Source organism: Mirounga leonina, unplaced genomic scaffold, assembly GCF_011800145.1.
Source record: "Mirounga leonina isolate KUSES-001 unplaced genomic scaffold, KU_Mleo_1.0 Mir_100540, whole genome shotgun sequence".
Lineage (NCBI taxonomy): Eukaryota > Metazoa > Chordata > Mammalia > Carnivora > Phocidae > Mirounga > Mirounga leonina.
The window spans coordinates 195,374-213,282 of record NW_023269972.1 but is presented as its reverse complement, the minus strand read 5'-3'; the positions used below and the strand labels follow the sequence as shown (position 1 = coordinate 213,282).

Below are 17,909 nucleotides of genomic sequence, written 5' to 3'. Positions count from 1 at the left end.
AACTAGTAATGAAGCATAAAAATATATAATACACTGGAAACGGCAAATGTATAGTCAAATTGAGAAACCCTAATACTGTATATGAGGTACATTACCTACTTAAATATAGTAAAAAAAGATCAAAGCTATAAAAATAACTAAAGCTAGTATAATTTGTTAACAAATACACAATATAAAAAAAAGGTAAACTGCAACACTAAATGCCTGATGGGGGCAATAAAAGGGCATAGTTTTTGTATGTCATAGAACACATACATACATATTATATTGTTGTCAGTGTAAAGAAGACTGTTACAGCTATAAGATGTTTTATAAAAGTCTCATGGTAACTGCAAAGCAAAACCTTATAGATTCATAAAAGAAATCATAACACACCAGAGATCATAACATACCATCACAGAAAATCACCAAGTAAAAAAAAAAAGAACAAAAACAAAACAAAAAACCACAACACCACCACACAGCCCAAGAGAAGAGAAAAGGAACAGTAAGCTACAAAACACCGCAACCCAATAAATGACAATATTAAGTTATTATATATCAATAATAAATGTATTTGTATTGAATTATCCAAAAGTACAGAGTGACTGGATTAAGTACATGCTGCTAGCAAAAGACTCTTCAGTTTTAAGCACAACACAGGCTCAAAGTGAAAGAACTGAAAAACACATTCCATGCAAATGGAAACCAAAAGAGACTAGGTACAGTTATGCTTATATCAGAAAAAACAGACTCTTTAAGCCAAAAACCATGATGTGACAAAGAAGATCATTATATAATGATAAGGAGGTTAACTTATCAAGAAGACATAACCATGGTAAATACATATGCACCCAACATTGGAGGAACTAAATAAATGTTAGGCAAATACTAACAGATCTGAAAGACAAGCAAGGGACTTCAACAGTCCACATTCAGCAATGCCAAGGCAGACAGAAAATCACCAAGGAAATGTTGGATTTGAATGATGTTTAGACAAAAGAGATCTAACATATGTAAGAAATAGACAGTTACTGAAAATTCCATCCCAAAGCAGCAGAATATGATCATCTCAAGTGCATGTGGAACATTCTGCAGGACAGATCAGATAATAAGACACAAAGCAAATCTTAACAAATTTAAGAAGGTTCATATCATACAAATAGCTTTCCTGACTACAATGGTATGAAACCAGAAATCAAGAACAAAAGGAAAACTGGAAAGCCTATAAATATAAGGAGTTTAGTAATATACTCGTGAATAACTAATGGTTCAGGAAGATATCAGAAGGAAAACAAAAATCTATGAAACAAATGAACATGAAAAACACACCAAAGCCTACGGTATGATGCAAAAACCTTTCTAAAAGGGAACTTTATAGGGATAAATAAATGCATAAATGAGTAAAACTACTGATACAGATATTCTAACATTACATTTTAAGGAACTAAAGAGGAAGAACTAAGATGAAATTACCAGAAAGAGGGAAATAACAAAGATCAGAGGAAAAAAGAAAAGACATGGAGACTAGGAAAACCCAACTAAAAAGACTGGCTAATTGATTTTAATTAAAAAAGAGAGAAAAAAGATCAACAAAATAAAGATCTCAATTTTGAATACACAAAATTTTAGCTAGATTAAGAAAAAGAAAGAATACTCAATTAAAAAAATCAGAAATGAAAGAGGAAACATTATGACCGATACCCAGAAATAGGATCACAAGAGACTACCATACTCAATTATATACAAGCAAATCAGATAACACAGAACAAATGAATAAATTCTGGAAACATACAACTACCAAGACTGACTCAAAGGAAAATAGAAAATACGAACAGACCAATAAAAAAATAAGATTTATTCAGTAATCAAAAATCTTCCATGTGGCAGAGAGGAAGATGGCAGCAGAGTAGGAGGACCCTATGCTCACCTGGTCCCATGAACAAAACCAGATAACTATAAAATCATCCTAAAAACCCAGAAGTCAACCTGAAGACTGAGAGAACAAACTCCACAACTAAAGGGAGAGAAGAAGCCACATTAAGGGAAGTAGGAAATGCAGAGACGTGGTTTACAGCAGAAACAGACTACAGGTGCTGTGGGGGGGAGGAAGCCATGGTCACAGAGAAGGGTGTGAGAGAAGAGCACATAGGGGAACGTGCAAGGAGAACACTTCGCCGAAGCCAGTGGATGGGAGACAAACAGGGGCTGAATTTCTTGAGTTCTTGCAACCAGCAGGGTGTAAAGGCCTGGAGTTTAAAAGTCAGTGGACTTGACTGGGATAGAGCGCCGAAGGTGCCATACTGCTCTTCAAAAGAAGGCAGGCAAACAACCTGGGGACAGACAGCATGGAAACAGCCACTTGAAGGACACATGGGGGCACACAGTGGGGAGATTATTCACTTTTGTAATAGAGCAACCCTGGGAGGTAGTGTTCAGAGATGACTCTCCAGGAAGAAAGAAATGGCAGGTGCCAACTCCCTTTCCCACCCACCATAAACGTGGAGCCACCTGTGGGGGGCAGCACAGCACCCACACTGGCTGCCTAACCTGCTTACACCAAGCCCCACACCAGGTGCTCTGACAGTACTGCCCTCCCTCTCAGTCAAGCTTGCCTCAGACCCAGCATGGTAGGCCCCTCCCCGAAAGACCAGCACAAACCCCTGCCCACATCATGTCTCCCAACCACACAGCTCTCCAGGGCTTCAGTTCTGATGGAGGTGGTGTCAGGTCTCATTTCACAAGCAGGTCAGAACACACACAGTTAAAACGCACCACATTCACCAGGGAGCAAACACTACTCACTGAAGGCAAGGAGAGCCTCTGCAGTCAACTGGTCTGAAGGACAAAGCAGCCAAGACACAACAGCAGACTGCATACAGCACATAGCAGGGATGCTCCCTGAAGTGACAGGCCCTGGATAAAAATGACCTCTTCTATAAAGCACACTACTTTCAGGAGCAGGAAACATAACACGCTTTTCTAACACACAGATGAAGGCAGAGACTTAGACAAAATGCCTAGAAGAAGGAATTTATTCCAAATAAGTGAACAAGATAAGGCCACAGCCAGAGACCTAACTAAACACATATAAGTAACATGTCTGATGGAGAATTTAAAGCAACAATCATAAGGATACTTGCTGGACTTGAGAAAGGAAAAGAAGACATCAGGAAGACCCTTGCCACAGAGATAGCACAGTTAAAAAAACAAGCAATCAGAAATTTTTAAAAAATGCAATAAATGAGATTGGAAACAGAGTTGATGCAATGAACAGCATGCTAAAGAGACAAAGGAAAAAAATTAGTGACCTCGAAGACAAAATGATGTAAAATAATGAACTGAACAAAAGAGAGAAAGAATTATGCAAGAAGAGAACAGACTTAGGGAACTCAATGACTCCATCAAATGTAATGACATCCATATCATAGGAGTCCCCAGAGAAGAAGGGAAAAGTGGGCAGGAAATTTATTTGGGGAAATCATAGCGGCACATGTCTCTAATGTGGGGAAGGAAACAGACATCCAGATCCAGGTGGCATAGAGAACTCCCATCAAAATCAACAAAAGTAGGTCAACACTAAGATAATTGTAATTATATCTGCAAAATATAGTAATAAAGAAAAGTTCCTAAAAGCTGTAAGACAAAAGAATTCCCTAACTGAGAATGGAAGACCTATAAGGCTAGTGGCAGATCTGTCCATAGAAACTTGCCTGACCTGGCAGCAGTGGCAGGAGATATTCAAAGTATGGATGGAAAATATCTGCAGCCAAGAATGTTCTATCCAGCAAGGCTGTCATTCAGAATAGGAGGAGACATAAAGAGTTTCCTAGACAAACAAAAATAAAAAGAATTTGTAAACACTGAACCAGCTCTGCAAAGAATATTAAAGGGCACTCTTTGAGTGGAAAGGAATGACCCAAGTGACAAAGACATGAAAGGAACAGAGAAAATCTCCAGACACAATAACAAAACAAGTAACAAAATGACACTAAACACGTATCTAACAATAATTACTGAGTGTAATTGAACTAAATGCTCTAATCAAAAGACATAGGGTATCAGAATGGATAAAAAAAACAGGACCCATCTCAGATACTACATACAAGAGACTCATTTTAGACCTAAAGACACCTGCAGATTGAAAGTGAAGCTAAAATACATCAAAAGAAAGATGGAGTAGCAACACTTACATCACTCAACATAAACTTTAAAACAAAAACTGTAACAAGAGATAAAGAAAGACATTTCATAATAAAAAAAGGACAATCCAACAAAAGGATTCAACAATTATAAATATTTATGCACTCAACATATGATCAACCAAATAAATAAAGCAGTTAATAACAAACATAAAGGAACTAATTGATAATAATACAATAACAGCAGGGGAGTTTAACACTCCACTTACACCAATGGATTAAATCCTCAAGGAAACAATGGCTTGAATGACCCTCTGGACTGGGTGGTTTTAACAGGTATTTTCAAAATGGGTTCTATCCTAAAGCAGCAGAATACACATTCTTTTCAAGTACACGTGGGATACTCTTCAGAATAGTTCACGTACTGGGTCACAAACCAGGCCTCAACAGCTAAAAGGAAGATTGAGATCACACCGTGCATATTTTCAGAGCACAATACTGTGAAACTTGAAGTCAACCAGAAAAAAAAAAAAAAATTGAGGAAGATCACAAATACATGGGGGTTAAAGAACACACTACTGAAGAATGAATGGGTTAACCACGAAATCAAAGAAGAAATTGACAAATACAAGGAAAACAAATGAACGTGAGAAACCCAAAACCTTTGGGATAGTAAAGGTGGTACTAAGAGGGAAGTATATTGAAATACCAGCCTCCCTCAAGAAGCAAGAAAAATCTCAAATAAGCAACCTAACCTTCCACCTAAAGGAGCTAGAAAAAGAACAAGCAAAACCTAAATCCAGGACAGAAATAATAAAGATGAGAGCAGAAATAAATGATATAGAAACATACGAAAACAATAGAACAGATCAATAATATGAGGAGCTGATTCTTTGGATACAATCAATAAAGCCAATAAACCTCTAGCCAGACTTAAAAAAAGAAAAGAGAAAGTACCCAAATAAATAAAATCATAAATGAGAGAGAAGAAATAACAGCCAACACCACAGAGATACAAAAAAAAAAAAAAAAATTATAAGAGAACAGTATGAAAACTATATGCAACAACTTTGACCACCTGGAAGAAGTACATAAATTCATAGAATTTTACAAACTACCAAAACTGAAACAGGAAGAAATAGAAAACTCGAACCCACCAATAACCAACAAAGAAGTAGTCAGTAATCAAAAAACTCACAGCAAACAAAGCCAGGAACTGATGGCTTCACAGTTGAATTCTACCAAACATTTAAAGAGTTAATACCTATTCTTCCAAAGCCATTCCATAAAACAGAAAAGGAAGGAAAACTTCCAAATTCATTCAATGATCAAAACAGTATTTTACTGGGGTGCTTGGGTGGCTCAGTCAGTTAAAAAGTCTGTCTTCAGCTCGGGTCATGATCCCAGAGTCCTTGGACTGAGTCCCACATCCAGCTCCTTGCTCAGTGGGCACTCTGCCTCTCCCTCTCCCTCTGCCCCTTCCCCTCACTGGTGTGCACTCTCTCTCAAATAAATAAATAAAATCTTTAAAAAAAATCCACCCATATGTTACTGACATAAAAACAGATATAAAGATCAGTGGAACAGACTAAAGAAGCCAGAAATGGACCCTCAACTCTCTATGGTCAACTAATTTCAACAAAGCAGGAAAGAATACCCAGTAGAAAAAAAAAAAACAGTCTCTTCAACAAATGGTGCTGGGGAAATTGAACAGCCACATGATGAAGAATGAAACAGGATCACTTTCTTACAGCATACACAAAAATAGACACAAAATGGATAAAAGAGCTAAATGTGAGAGGAATCCATCAAAATCCTAGTGGAGAATGCAGGCAGTAATCTTTGATCTTGGCTGTAGCAACTTCTTACTAGACACAACCCCAGAGGCAAAGAAAACAAAATAAAAACACATCCCCAGAGGCAAGGAAAAAAAAAAAAAAAGCTAAATAGGCTAAAAATAAGCTTATGCACAGCAAAGGAAATAATCAATAAAACAAAAAAGCAACCTACTGGATGGAGAAGATATTTGCAAATGATATATCCAATAAGGGATTAATATCCGAAATATACAAAAAAACATATAACTCCACACCAAAACAAACAAATAACCCTGTTAAAAAATGTGTAGAGGACTTGAATACACATTGTTTGAAAGAAGACATCCAGTTGGCCAACACACACATGAAAAGATCCTCAACATCTCTCTTCATCAGGGAAATACAGATGAAAACCACAATGAGACACCACCTCACACCTTTCAGGATGGTCCAAATTAACAACACAGGATATAATAAGTTTTGGTGAGGAAGCAAGAAAGGGGAACCCTCTTGCACTATTGGAAGAAAAGCAAACTGGTGCAGCCATTCTGGAGAATAGCATGGAGATTCCTCCAAAAGTTAAAAACAGAATTACCATATGATCCAGAAATTGCATCATGAGGTATTTACCAAAAGAAAATGAAAACTAATTTGAAAAAAAATATGCACCCCTACATTTACTGCAGCATTTTATTACAATACGCAAGATATGGGAACAACTGAAGTATCCGTCCATAGTGTGAATGAACACACAGACACACACACCCCACTGGAATATTACTCAGCCATAAAAGAGAATGGGATTGTGCCATTTGCAAGCACAGGGATGGACCTACAGGGTATTTTGCTAAATGAATAAGTCAGTCAGAAAAAGACAAATACCATATGTGCAATCTAAAATAAAAAAGGGAATAAACAAAAGAAAACATGAATAAACAAATAAAAAAGAGAACCAGACCTATTATACACAGAACAAACAGATGGTTGCTAGAGGGGAGTGGGAAGATGGGCAAAATGGGTGAAGGGGAGTAGGAGATAACAGACTTCCAATTATGGAATGAGTAAGTCTCAAGAGTAAAAGGCACAGCTGTAATAGGGATGTAATGGGACAGATGGTAGTTACACTTGTAGTGAGCATAGCATAATGTTTAAATTTGCCCAGTCACCATGTTGTACACCTGCAACTAATGTAACAAGTATGTCAGTTACACTCAAATTAAAAAAAAAAAAAAACAAAACTTGGTAAAAATAAATAAATATGTTAGTCTTCAACAAAAACAGGGGCTGCTGTTAGTATAATAACTGAAGAAAATATAGCAAAGAATCAAATGAAGTTATCATTGTTCTTGAATTATCACATTTTATTAAGACTCTCTACCTGTAGTTTCTTTTGTATTTACTTACATGTACATGCATATGGACACTGTTTTTACATATTATCATCTCCATCATTAGGTGGGATAACACATGCTATTAGAAAAAGTTTTATTAAGTAAATTGAAATCACATCACATATCTTCCCCAATAATGGAATTAAACTAAAATCAAGAGTGGAAAGAAAAATGGAAAATTCACAAGTACATGGAAACTGAAACCAAATTTTAAACAACAAATATATCAAAGAAGCAAACAGAAGGGAAACTAGGGAAAAATAGCTTGATACAAACGAAAATGAAAATATAACTGTAAAACTAATAGGACTGAGAGAGCATAGTAAGTGGTAAGTAATGGTGGTCAATACATTTAAAAAAATCAAAAGATCTCAAATCAACAAGAATTATCCTTTTATAAACACTATGAATATAACTTTAATAGCACTGCCTTATAATCACTCTATTTTTGTGGCATTATTTGTAATGCCTCTTTATTTCTGATATTAGTTGCGTTCTGTTTTGTAAAATGCATACTAATGACTCCATTTTCATTTTGTATTTCAGTAATTTGAGACTTGTATGTTTCTTAGTCAATATATTTAAAGATTTGTCAATTTTGTTAATCTTTCAAAGACCTAAGTATTGGGTTTTGTTGATTTTGTCATTTGTTTTTCTACTCCATTTTTTTTCTGTGCTCTAATCTTTTGTATTTCCTTCTTCATCCCATGGGTTTACTTTGTTAATCTTTCCAAGTTCCTTAACTTGTCAGGTTAGGTGTTGATTTGAGATCATTTTATGTGAGCCTTTAGCAGTTATAAATACAAGTTTTCCCCTTAGCATAAGTTGTGTCATGTAAGTGTTGATGTATTGTTTTTTGGTTTGCATTTATATCCAAGTATTTTTCTGATTTCCCTTCTGATTTCTTCTTTGATCCATGTTGTTTAGTCTATATTGTTTAATTTCCACAAATTTTCTAATTTTGCTGTTTTGTTTTTGTTTTCTTCTAACTTCATCCTACTGTGGTCAGTGAAGATGCTTTATATGACTTCTGTGTTCCTAAATCTAATGAAATTTCATTTGTGGCCTAATATATGGTACAATGTGCAGAATGTCCTGTGTGCACTTTCAAAAGAAACAGGTGTATTCCACTGTTTTGGGGTAAAGTGCTGTGTATATATTAGATCTAATTGGTATATTGTGTCATTGCCGTCTTCTATTTGCTTACTTACTCTGCGGGTGCGTTATAAAGAGGAGGGTATTGAAGTCTTTTACTACTAACTATGTCATTAACATAAAAAAACTCTGCTCTCACACAGCTCAGTTTACAAATGTTTCAGTTATTGATGTCATAGAGTTCTATCTTCACACAAATTGTTCTCCAAACGGAGTAGTAATTGGGTTTTCTATAAATTACTTTGTTAAATCATTTACAAAACAAAAGAGCTACAAACCAAAGTTACAATAAAACTAGATTAAAATTGTCCATGTATTTACCTTTAACAAATTTTTACTTCTTTACAGGAGTTACTATCTAGTGTGTTTACCATCTAGTTACCATCTGGTGTGTTTCATCTGGACTTGAAGGACTGCTGTTTAGCATTTTTTGCAGTGTATTTCTACAGGTAACAAAATTCCTGAGCTTTGATTTCAGAATATCCCAATTTTTGAAGGTAGGTTTTCATAGATAATAGGATTCTTGGTTTACAGTTTTTCCTTTAGCACTCTGAATGTATCTACTTATTGGAGAGTAGTGTATGAGCAGGGTCACTTCTCTGTTGCTCCCCATTTCTTTTTCTGTCTTTGGCTTTCAACACTTTCATTGTAATGTCTTAGTGTGAGTCTCTGAATTTATCTTGTTTGGAGCTCACTGAAGTTCTTACTTCGTCTGCATGCCTTCCAACAAATTAGCAAAAGTTTTGATCATGTATTTCTGCAAATAATTTGCCTCCTTTCTCCCTTCACTTTTCTCTCTGGAATTCTTATTCCAGACAAGAGTGTTAATCCAGTTGATTATATTCAATAAGTGAATTAAGTTCTTTTAACTCTTCTATTTCCGTTGTGTTCTTTAAATTTGATAATTCAATTGTCCTATTTTCGAGTTTGCTGATTATTCTGCCTGCTGAAGTCAGGCTTTGAATGACTTTGCTCAGCTATCATTTCAGTTACTGCACTTTTTAGTTCTACAATTGTATTTTATGTGTCCTATGTCTTTATTGATATTTCAATTTTGTTTATACATTGTTTTCTCTGTCCATATTTTCTTTTAACTCTTAGAGCAGTGCTAAGTTGTTTTACAATCATTGTCTAGGAGACAGGATTCTTTATGATTTTTTTTCTCTTTTTTTAAGATTTTATTTATTTGAGGGAGAGAGGATGAGAGAGGGAACAGAAGCAGGGGGAGGGTCAGAGGTAGAGAGAGAAGCAGGCTTCCCGCCAAGCAGGAGCCCTATGCGGGACTCGATTCCAGGACCTTGGGATCATGACCTGAGCCGAAGGCAGACTTTTTTTTTTTTTTTTTTTTTTTTTTTTAGTATAGCATGTGTATTGCCAGGGATGAACATGAACTATAATAAAGTCCTTTCAGGACTATTCTAGTCTGTGCCTTTTCCTGGTATGTACAGTGACATTCTAAATCCACTTGTATATATGGTTGCTTTTGAATGTCCTAGTCTTTAAATGGTTGGTTCCCAAAAGAGAGATGAGGGGGCTGTTTAAATCTGTTACAAAGCACTTCAGCCAGAGGAAAAGGGTCCTATAGCAATGGCTGCCCACCCCTCTCTGTGAACCTTCATAAAGAGAAGCAGCAATGAAAGCACAGATTTCTAATATCTGGATAATAGGAACATTTTGCCCATCCTGGTGCCCACAAGTTGACTGATAAGCTGCTCCAAAACATATTTACAGCTGCCTGACACAAGACTGGGCCACTACTGGAGAACAGATATCTGCTACTGTGCTAAGAGTGGAAATTGATCAAGATTAACTACTTAAGGCTTCCTGGAAGTTGCAATACACTGCAAAATGGTGCCAAAGTACTTATATCAGACATATTTTGCCAGTACATCTGCTGTCTAGGTAAGAACTATTCCTGGTGATCCCTACTCTGTCAAGTTTCTTCTCATATCATACACTTTCAAAGTTTTAAGTATGTTCCAGAATTTCCTAGTATAGAGGATATTGTAATCTATGTGTTCACTCATCTCTCCTCTAGCTATTTCCCACATACTTGAGAATCACTGCCCATGTCCCAGCAAGACACTAAGGTCCACTAACCTGGTTCCATCCTGGGCAGTACAGTTGACATCAGCACCATATTTAAGAAGGTGTTGAACAATGCAGAGCCATCCTCCTGCAGAAGCTGCATGCAGAGCAGAGTAGCCAGCATTGTCTTGATGATTCACATTACAAATCTTGTTTTCCAAGCAGTACACCACCAATTCCTGTGCAAAGAAGAAGGGGGAATGCTATGAGACTGCACAATGAATCTCATAATGATGACTTCTCCTAAGCTTGGTAGTACCCAGTTTCAAAGACATCTATCTTCAGGCCTGTGAACACCGCCCTGCAGCTTGGACAGGTAGTGTATACATGTTCGTGGGGAGGATGACCATGTGTTTGCTAGAAGCACATCTATTTTCTGAACCACAGCTAGTGATAAGAGAATGGCTGGCATGTCAGAACTACTCAAAACCACATGTAACCTCTATCTTGTCTGTAGGTACTGCTCCTTTCAACTCATGAGAATCCAACTGATGTCACTTGATTTTATCTGCAAGTAACAGAGCTAACTATAAAATCCTTCCAGAGAATTCTCTCCAGATAATCCAGAAATCTCCAAAAAACAAACAGAAACAAAACACTGAAGCAACAACCAAAACTATCCCCAAACTAAAAAAGTGCTGTTTCAAGAGACTATGTCACAGGGTAACTAGCTGAATTCCAACTTCCTTCCCATGCAGTAATGCCTTGGGGATGGGCTCTGCTTCAAGGCAATGACATCAGAAAGAGCTTGCAGTACAATGGACAAAGGGACAGAGCTGGCCAGGGAGGTGGGGTTCTAGGCAAATCCTGTCAGTCCTTCCTTGGCTGAGAGTGAGTAGGGGTTCTGTCACACTGACAATCATCTACAGTTCCACACTCAGGCTGCTGAGTCCCATCTTATATTGACCATTCAAGTGCCACAGGGCTGATGCCAGCATCAAAAAATGACTTTGTCCTGTGGACTATTATATCACAATTTCATCTGAGAAGTGTGGTAGGGAAGGAAGCTGCACAGGGCAGGGGAGTAATCTAGCTTAGAGATGTTGTAAACTGTAGAAAGGGCAACTCCAATGTGAGTCAGTGTTATAGAATATCAGGGTGAGGATGCAAATGGAGAGGTGCACAGTTTGGCTTTGGAGCCAAATTGCTAGACGACTAAACATGCAAGTATTACTGAACAGCTGTGTGGCTAGTTTGGTTATGTGAATGCATGACAGCACAAATATGTCTCAAGGATGAAATAAGTTATAATAGATCCATATAGGCTTAGAACAAGAACATAATCAAGTACTGGGACAATATAAGCTATCACTGACACACCTATGTTAGGTGGGATATGGCAGTGACTTTGAAGCAAAGCTGCAACACCCGGCCCAGTCCCTGATCTGGAGGGACTGCACTGTGAGTTCCTTGCCCTTCCTTGTGCCAGCCTCAGTTAGTGTGCCTCCTCACCAATTTCAAGGACCAGCATCAGTAGTTTGTAAATCCAGACACCCACAAGGATACCAACCTGATAGCCAAGTTGGGAAGCCCGCTGCAGAAGGGTCTCACCAGCATTCTTATTGACCATAAGTCGCTGTCCTTCTGGCAGCATTGGCTGTGACTGGACAGTGTCTGGATGTGAACATGACTGTGGCAGCCTTTGTAAGGACTCAGAAGCTGGCAATAATTGTTGCAAACGATTGAAGGATTTCTGATCCTGGCTGGCTGGTGACAGGTAATAGCTGGAACTGCACTTTTCCTGCTTTTTGACTCCTCCAATGGTCACCTATTGCAAAATCAAGGAGTATACACATTTAAGGCCATCTTCCAGACCTGCCTTTTTCCCTACTACCCAAGTCAAAAATCATAGTAGAAATCAGCTTTTCGTTTTATTTGCGGGAAGACAGCAGGTATGGGAGGTGAGGGTTTTGGGGGTTAGTTAAGAGGAGTTTTCAGAAGAGGTTTAATTTTTACTAGTTTGACACTTCACCAACAAACAGGAGACATGCTTCCTAGAACAGGAAAGTAACTTTGAGGGAGAAGCCCAGGAAAAGGAAAGTTATTTTGAGAAGTAGTCAGCAGATGGACTAGTAGGGAGCGATGAGTCAGGGGGTACCTTGCTCTCAGCATTCTTCACAAAGCAGTTCACTGGCAGTGACAGGCCCTGCCTTGATTCGTGGGAGATCAAATGCTTGGTTTTGCACAACCTCTTCCCAGATGGTTTCTCAGTATTTTTGGTATATTTCTGCATCATGGAGGCAGCTTGGCTATCCTTTTCTTCTGTGTACAGCACATGCGTCTTCTGAGTTTCTTTAGTTTTCTGCTCTTTGGACTGCATCATTGATGCTGGTTTGGTACTTGTACTGGTAGGTGAAAGGCTCTTCATGGGTACAGAAGTAGAGAATAAAGGAAAAGCTAAGGTGTGGGATGGTGTGCAAGAGAAAAGGAAGGGTGAGAAGAAGCAGGTATTAAAATTTCAGGCAGCACAGAAAAAAAAAAAAACTCATCATTAGCACTGATCATTGGAGTGGCTTTAAGTTTTTAAAGATGTACCAATTATGTTTCAAAGCATAAGTGTTTTAAGTATCTGACATTCAAACAACAATTACATTAACTCATAAAATTCCAAGTTGAAAGTTTTTTTCAAACGGCAGGGACAAGGGAGCAAATGCTAACCCTTCCTGCTTACCCACCCAAACCCACTGGGCCTGCATACAGGACTTTCACCCCGCCAACCTGGGTGCTCAGCCCTAGCAGTGACAATCAGTCTGAGGCTGGAATGAGAGTGTTGGCAAGTTCCCAGGATCAGATTTCCCTTCGAGCCAGATGGACTGGATGGGTAGCATCACAGGAATAGAAGCTCCTTCCCTCTCAACTGTGCTCTGCACTATACATTATGGAAGAAAATGTGGAGACTGAAAGGACATCAGGAAATAACTCCCCGCCTGCCACATCCTAGCCAGTCAACTTTACTCAAGTCGTCATGGGTCCACTCCCACAGAAGGCAGGTGATATACCCTCCAGTTGTGGGGCAGGCAACTCTTCATACCCTGTTCATTATCACTGGATTTGACAGACACATCTGACCAGTTTCTATTGGTTTTGGCCTCTGCTCCTTTCCTGGAAGATTTGTGTTTGGAGCTGTTATTTCTCTGGGCAGTGACCTCAGATTGAACTTCCTGAGCCATTTTCTTCTTGCCATTCTGGCCAGGTTTTCTCTCTGCTGTTGACACCTGTTGCTTCCACCGTTTTCTAAGGTGTAGCAGGTGGTGTTGCTTCTTAGGATGGAGACCTGTTAATTTAATGCACACTTTCAGTCTAGTCAGCTCAGTATAGTGTGGGTGTTCTAGGTGCTCAGAGGAATTGTCTCCTCTTTCCCTCCATTTTCCCTCTAAGTCATCTAATAAAGAAATAACTACAAATTAATTAAAAAACCTTCCCCCTTTGTAGGTCAAATTGTCTTACCCATCCTTAATGGAGGAGGGAGAGCAGAGACTTTGGTTACTACTTCTACTTGAGTATGTCACCACCTCTTGAGAGAGGACCTATTAATATTTGCCCATGTTTGAGCTTCAGCTCCTGCATCTATCTATCTTTGGGTGAAGGAGATATGTGAATGGTTTCCCCAAATTAGGAATGGAGATTCCCACTAGTCTGCAGTACAACGTCTTCTGGATTCCCTGTACATGTATAGACTGGACAGCAAGACATGACCATCCACTTTGTATACATGCAGAGACCACTGAGCATACAGTCAAAGCCAAACCTTACCTTTGGAGACCCGTCTTTGTTTCACTTTCTGCAGAGGTTCCTCTTCCACAGTTGTCTCAGTGTGGTTTCTGTCATGTGATACTTTGTGTTTTCTGCCCAACTGGAGAGTGGGGCTGTACAACATATCCATAGAAGGTGGTTTGCTCATGGGACACCTGTCCACAAAGTACTTCTTAACAGGAATATCTTTCTCTTCCAGTGCTTTAAAGAGACTGTATTTCTTTGCAGCACTATCTTCACCTGGGGGAGAAGAAACAATGAGGGCCCAAAGATCATCATGAGAAGGCAGGACTGCCACAAACAACATAATCTGCTATGAAAATACACTTCTCTTTAAAGACTGCAAATCTTGTTTTAGAAGTACAAAATCCTCAAAAATAAAAATCCCCAAAGGAGAACCAGGTGAAGACAACTAGCAGTTAAAGGAGAAATCAAAAATGGAACTGGTTGAAACATATATGCCCTACCTTCTATACTGCACAGACTTGTAATTTTGTCATTTTTATAGTTGGAGGCATGAGATAACCAAGAAAGGACATGAGAAGAGACATGAGGCATGAATACCATCTCTTTCAATAAATGAAAACCTAATGTAATAAAGAGATATGTCCCAAATGTTATCAATACAAATGGAAATGCCAATATTTACTTGGGTTGGCAGGACAGATGATGAATAAACATGGACAGAAAAATAGTGTTAAAAGAAAGCAGGCAATGGTCTCTCCCAAACGGCTGTGGAGCTCTAAGCCTACAGCCCGGACTGCTACTGACACATGCAAGACAAGCAGAAGAAGGCAGGAAACCTGGGTAGACCAAGGACAGTGGGAAGAAAAGCCAAAGGAAAGATTTCTTAGCATGCAGAAGTTCAAAGGCAACTTTACAGAATTCAATCTGATTAGTACAAATCCTTCTCTGTCCTCTTTTCTCACATTACTGAAAAGGTGGTCCCATTTCCCATCCACAAGGAAGGGCTTTGAGACTCCAGCACTTCAGTAACACCATGAACATCCACAACAACACTATTTCCCCATCTAACATTACTCTTTTATGCCTTTATTTATATGCAAGTATCTACGTTCACTATAAAGACAAGGCTTCATTCCGTTCATTGTCAGTGTCTCTTTTCACACCTGGCTCAAACCAGGTGGTTGAAGGCAGAATTAGCTATGTGATATCACAATGCCTTTCAAATCCACAATAGAATTGTTTAAGCAACAAAGAACCTCACTGTATCTTCCTTGACACATGTCTTAAGATTAAGAATCTATCAAACCCTAGTATTTTAAATCCCACATCCACATTTTACATTTTAACTCCAGGTCTAATGTATCCACCTGTATCTCTGACACTGTTGGCACTTTCTAAAAAGGCACCTTTCTCAGGGAAGTTTTCCACTGAAGTTTTCACCCTCACTGCATCTTCCTAACAGAGAAATTAATTTATATGTAATATGCCTGAATTTTTGCCACAATACTCACCATCTCCTGCCTGTTCAAAATTACCTGGAAGAACTGTGCTGACTTATTTCATACACATTGACAGAAGTGACTCATTGGGGGACTTCATCCCTCTGCTCCTTGCTGAACAGCATCTGGACAAAACGAACTTCCCCTTTATCTCCTCCAGGTTTTCCACCTGGTAAAGCTCCTTGGGTGGGGAAAGCACCTCTTCACCCACCAGGACAGGAAGCATGCTGCTGCTCAGTATGGATGATATTCCTGTGCATGATCTTCCAGCTGATCCCCCCGTCTTGTATCCAGGGACCCTTCATTGTGATGACTACGGTTCCTTAACCTCAGTTATTATCAAGAACCCTCTATTGCTAAAGTAGATTTATACTAAAATTACTCTCCATACATAAATATAGCTGCATTCTTCCCATTTTGCAAGACATTTTTTTCCAAAGCTAGGTCCATCCACAGCGTCCCCCAAATTGCCTCTAAGCCATTATAAGAAAAATATGAACAATAATTGAGAAGTTTTTAGTACTGTCTCTCATGTCAAGTATCCTGATTCACTAAGTGTCATCCTCCCAAGATATTAAATGTCATCACCTTCAGCATTATCACCATGAACACCACTCCCAACTACCTAAGACACACAGGCTAACAGGTACAGGGTAGAGGGCTCTGTGCCACACTATTGGAGATCTCAACTTAGACTTTCTCAAAAAAGGTCAATTCAAAAACTACCCACAGGATTACCCTTGTTGACAAAGGAGAAAGAAAGATAATGCAGGACTCCAAACCATCAGAGTCTGACAACTTGTTGCTACTTTTTGCCCTTCCAGAAGCAGGAAGTCAGGTATCTTTGGTCATGCCATCCAGGCATGCAGGACTGTGGCTGTGTTCACAGTTTCATACCCGCTCTCTAATAGCATACACATCCTATACTTTATCATGGTTATACCACACCACTACCTCACAAAAGCATCACCATAGCAGTATTTACATGTCGTCATGGTAGCAAACTAATTCCGTTCCAGCATGCCTACTTAGCTCTAAAACAAAACAAAACAAAAAACAGTAGAGTATTGACAAGTTTGAGGGTTACAAATTTCCTCTGCTGCAGGTAATGATAGCATCTCAACAAAGGTTAATCTTGTTAAAAGTGTGATTCTTTATAGAAGAGGCATGGGAAATCTTTGTTGATTTTGACTCAGGCTTCTTCCAATCCCTTCAATCTCCGAAGACCAGGCATTGTGACAGCACATCCTAGTGTGCTGCTACCAAAGAGTAAGACAAAGGAAACTACTGTTACATGTTCAAGAAGGAAGGGACCAACACCTCCTGGTCTTTCCCCTGTGATGGTTCCTATTAATGAATTTCCCAAGTTTGAGGAGATTCCCAAATCATTTGTCAAATTTAAAGTAAAAAATAAGCTGCTGTAAAATCACAAAGTAAATGAAAATCCTGACCATGGTATTTTCAAGTTAACTTACTGTTTTTAAACAAGCCTCTTCCAAAAAGACTAGGCTTCTATAAAGCATTAAACTACTACTAACTTCAGGGTCAGTGCTCCTTTAAAAACAATGTTTCTGAGGAGGAGTTCAACTGGTGGAGGTGTAGGGGGGCAGCACATTTGGGTCCTCCCACAAATACAATTAGAGAGCTATCAAAACATTGTGAAGCCTGAGAAATCAATGGGAGGTCAAAGTAATAGTGCCTCCCTACAAGTAGAAAGCTGAACATGTTTTGGATGGTAGGAGATGTGCAGACTTGAGTGCCCAGACAGAGCTGAAGACAGGGCAGTGAGGAAGGAGGCTGTTGCAGGAGGCTACTGGCGAAGGATTAGAAGCCTCAGAGCACAAACTGGGGACTTCTAGAAGTCTGCCATGGTGCCTGGCTTATAGGTGCTGAGGTTGCCCATTGGAGCAGAATCCCAGGTGTGACGGCATGGTCTGGGGATCCCCAGTGATGCCAGAAGAATAGGTGGGGCCTAGATCCTGCACAGTTCCCAGGCATAGGTGTGTGGAAACCTGCTGGGGACAGTGAGGTTAAGTGCTGGCTTTGTGATCTCTGTTGCCATAAAGTGGGAAGTGCTGATCTATCCTGTGACCACTTTCATGGGTTGGGTCCAGCCAA

At 39.0% G+C, this 17,909-nt stretch overlaps 1 protein-coding gene across 1 annotated transcript in view; it reads right to left on the bottom strand.

Annotated features, from left to right (window-relative positions):
• LOC118012926 (BCL-6 corepressor-like) overlaps positions 1-17,909 on the bottom strand; it is a 77,138-nt gene that overhangs the window by 30,260 nt on the left and 28,969 nt on the right. The window contains exons 4-8 of the mRNA XM_035008836.1: positions 14,326-14,565; positions 13,604-13,846; positions 12,671-12,969; positions 12,083-12,340; positions 10,585-10,751 (exon numbers count right to left, since the gene is read on the bottom strand). Of these exons, the coding sequence (XP_034864727.1) occupies positions 10,585-10,751; positions 12,083-12,340; positions 12,671-12,969; positions 13,604-13,846; positions 14,326-14,565 (1,207 nt within the window). The remainder of the gene's footprint in view (positions 1-10,584; positions 10,752-12,082; positions 12,341-12,670; positions 12,970-13,603; positions 13,847-14,325; positions 14,566-17,909) is intronic.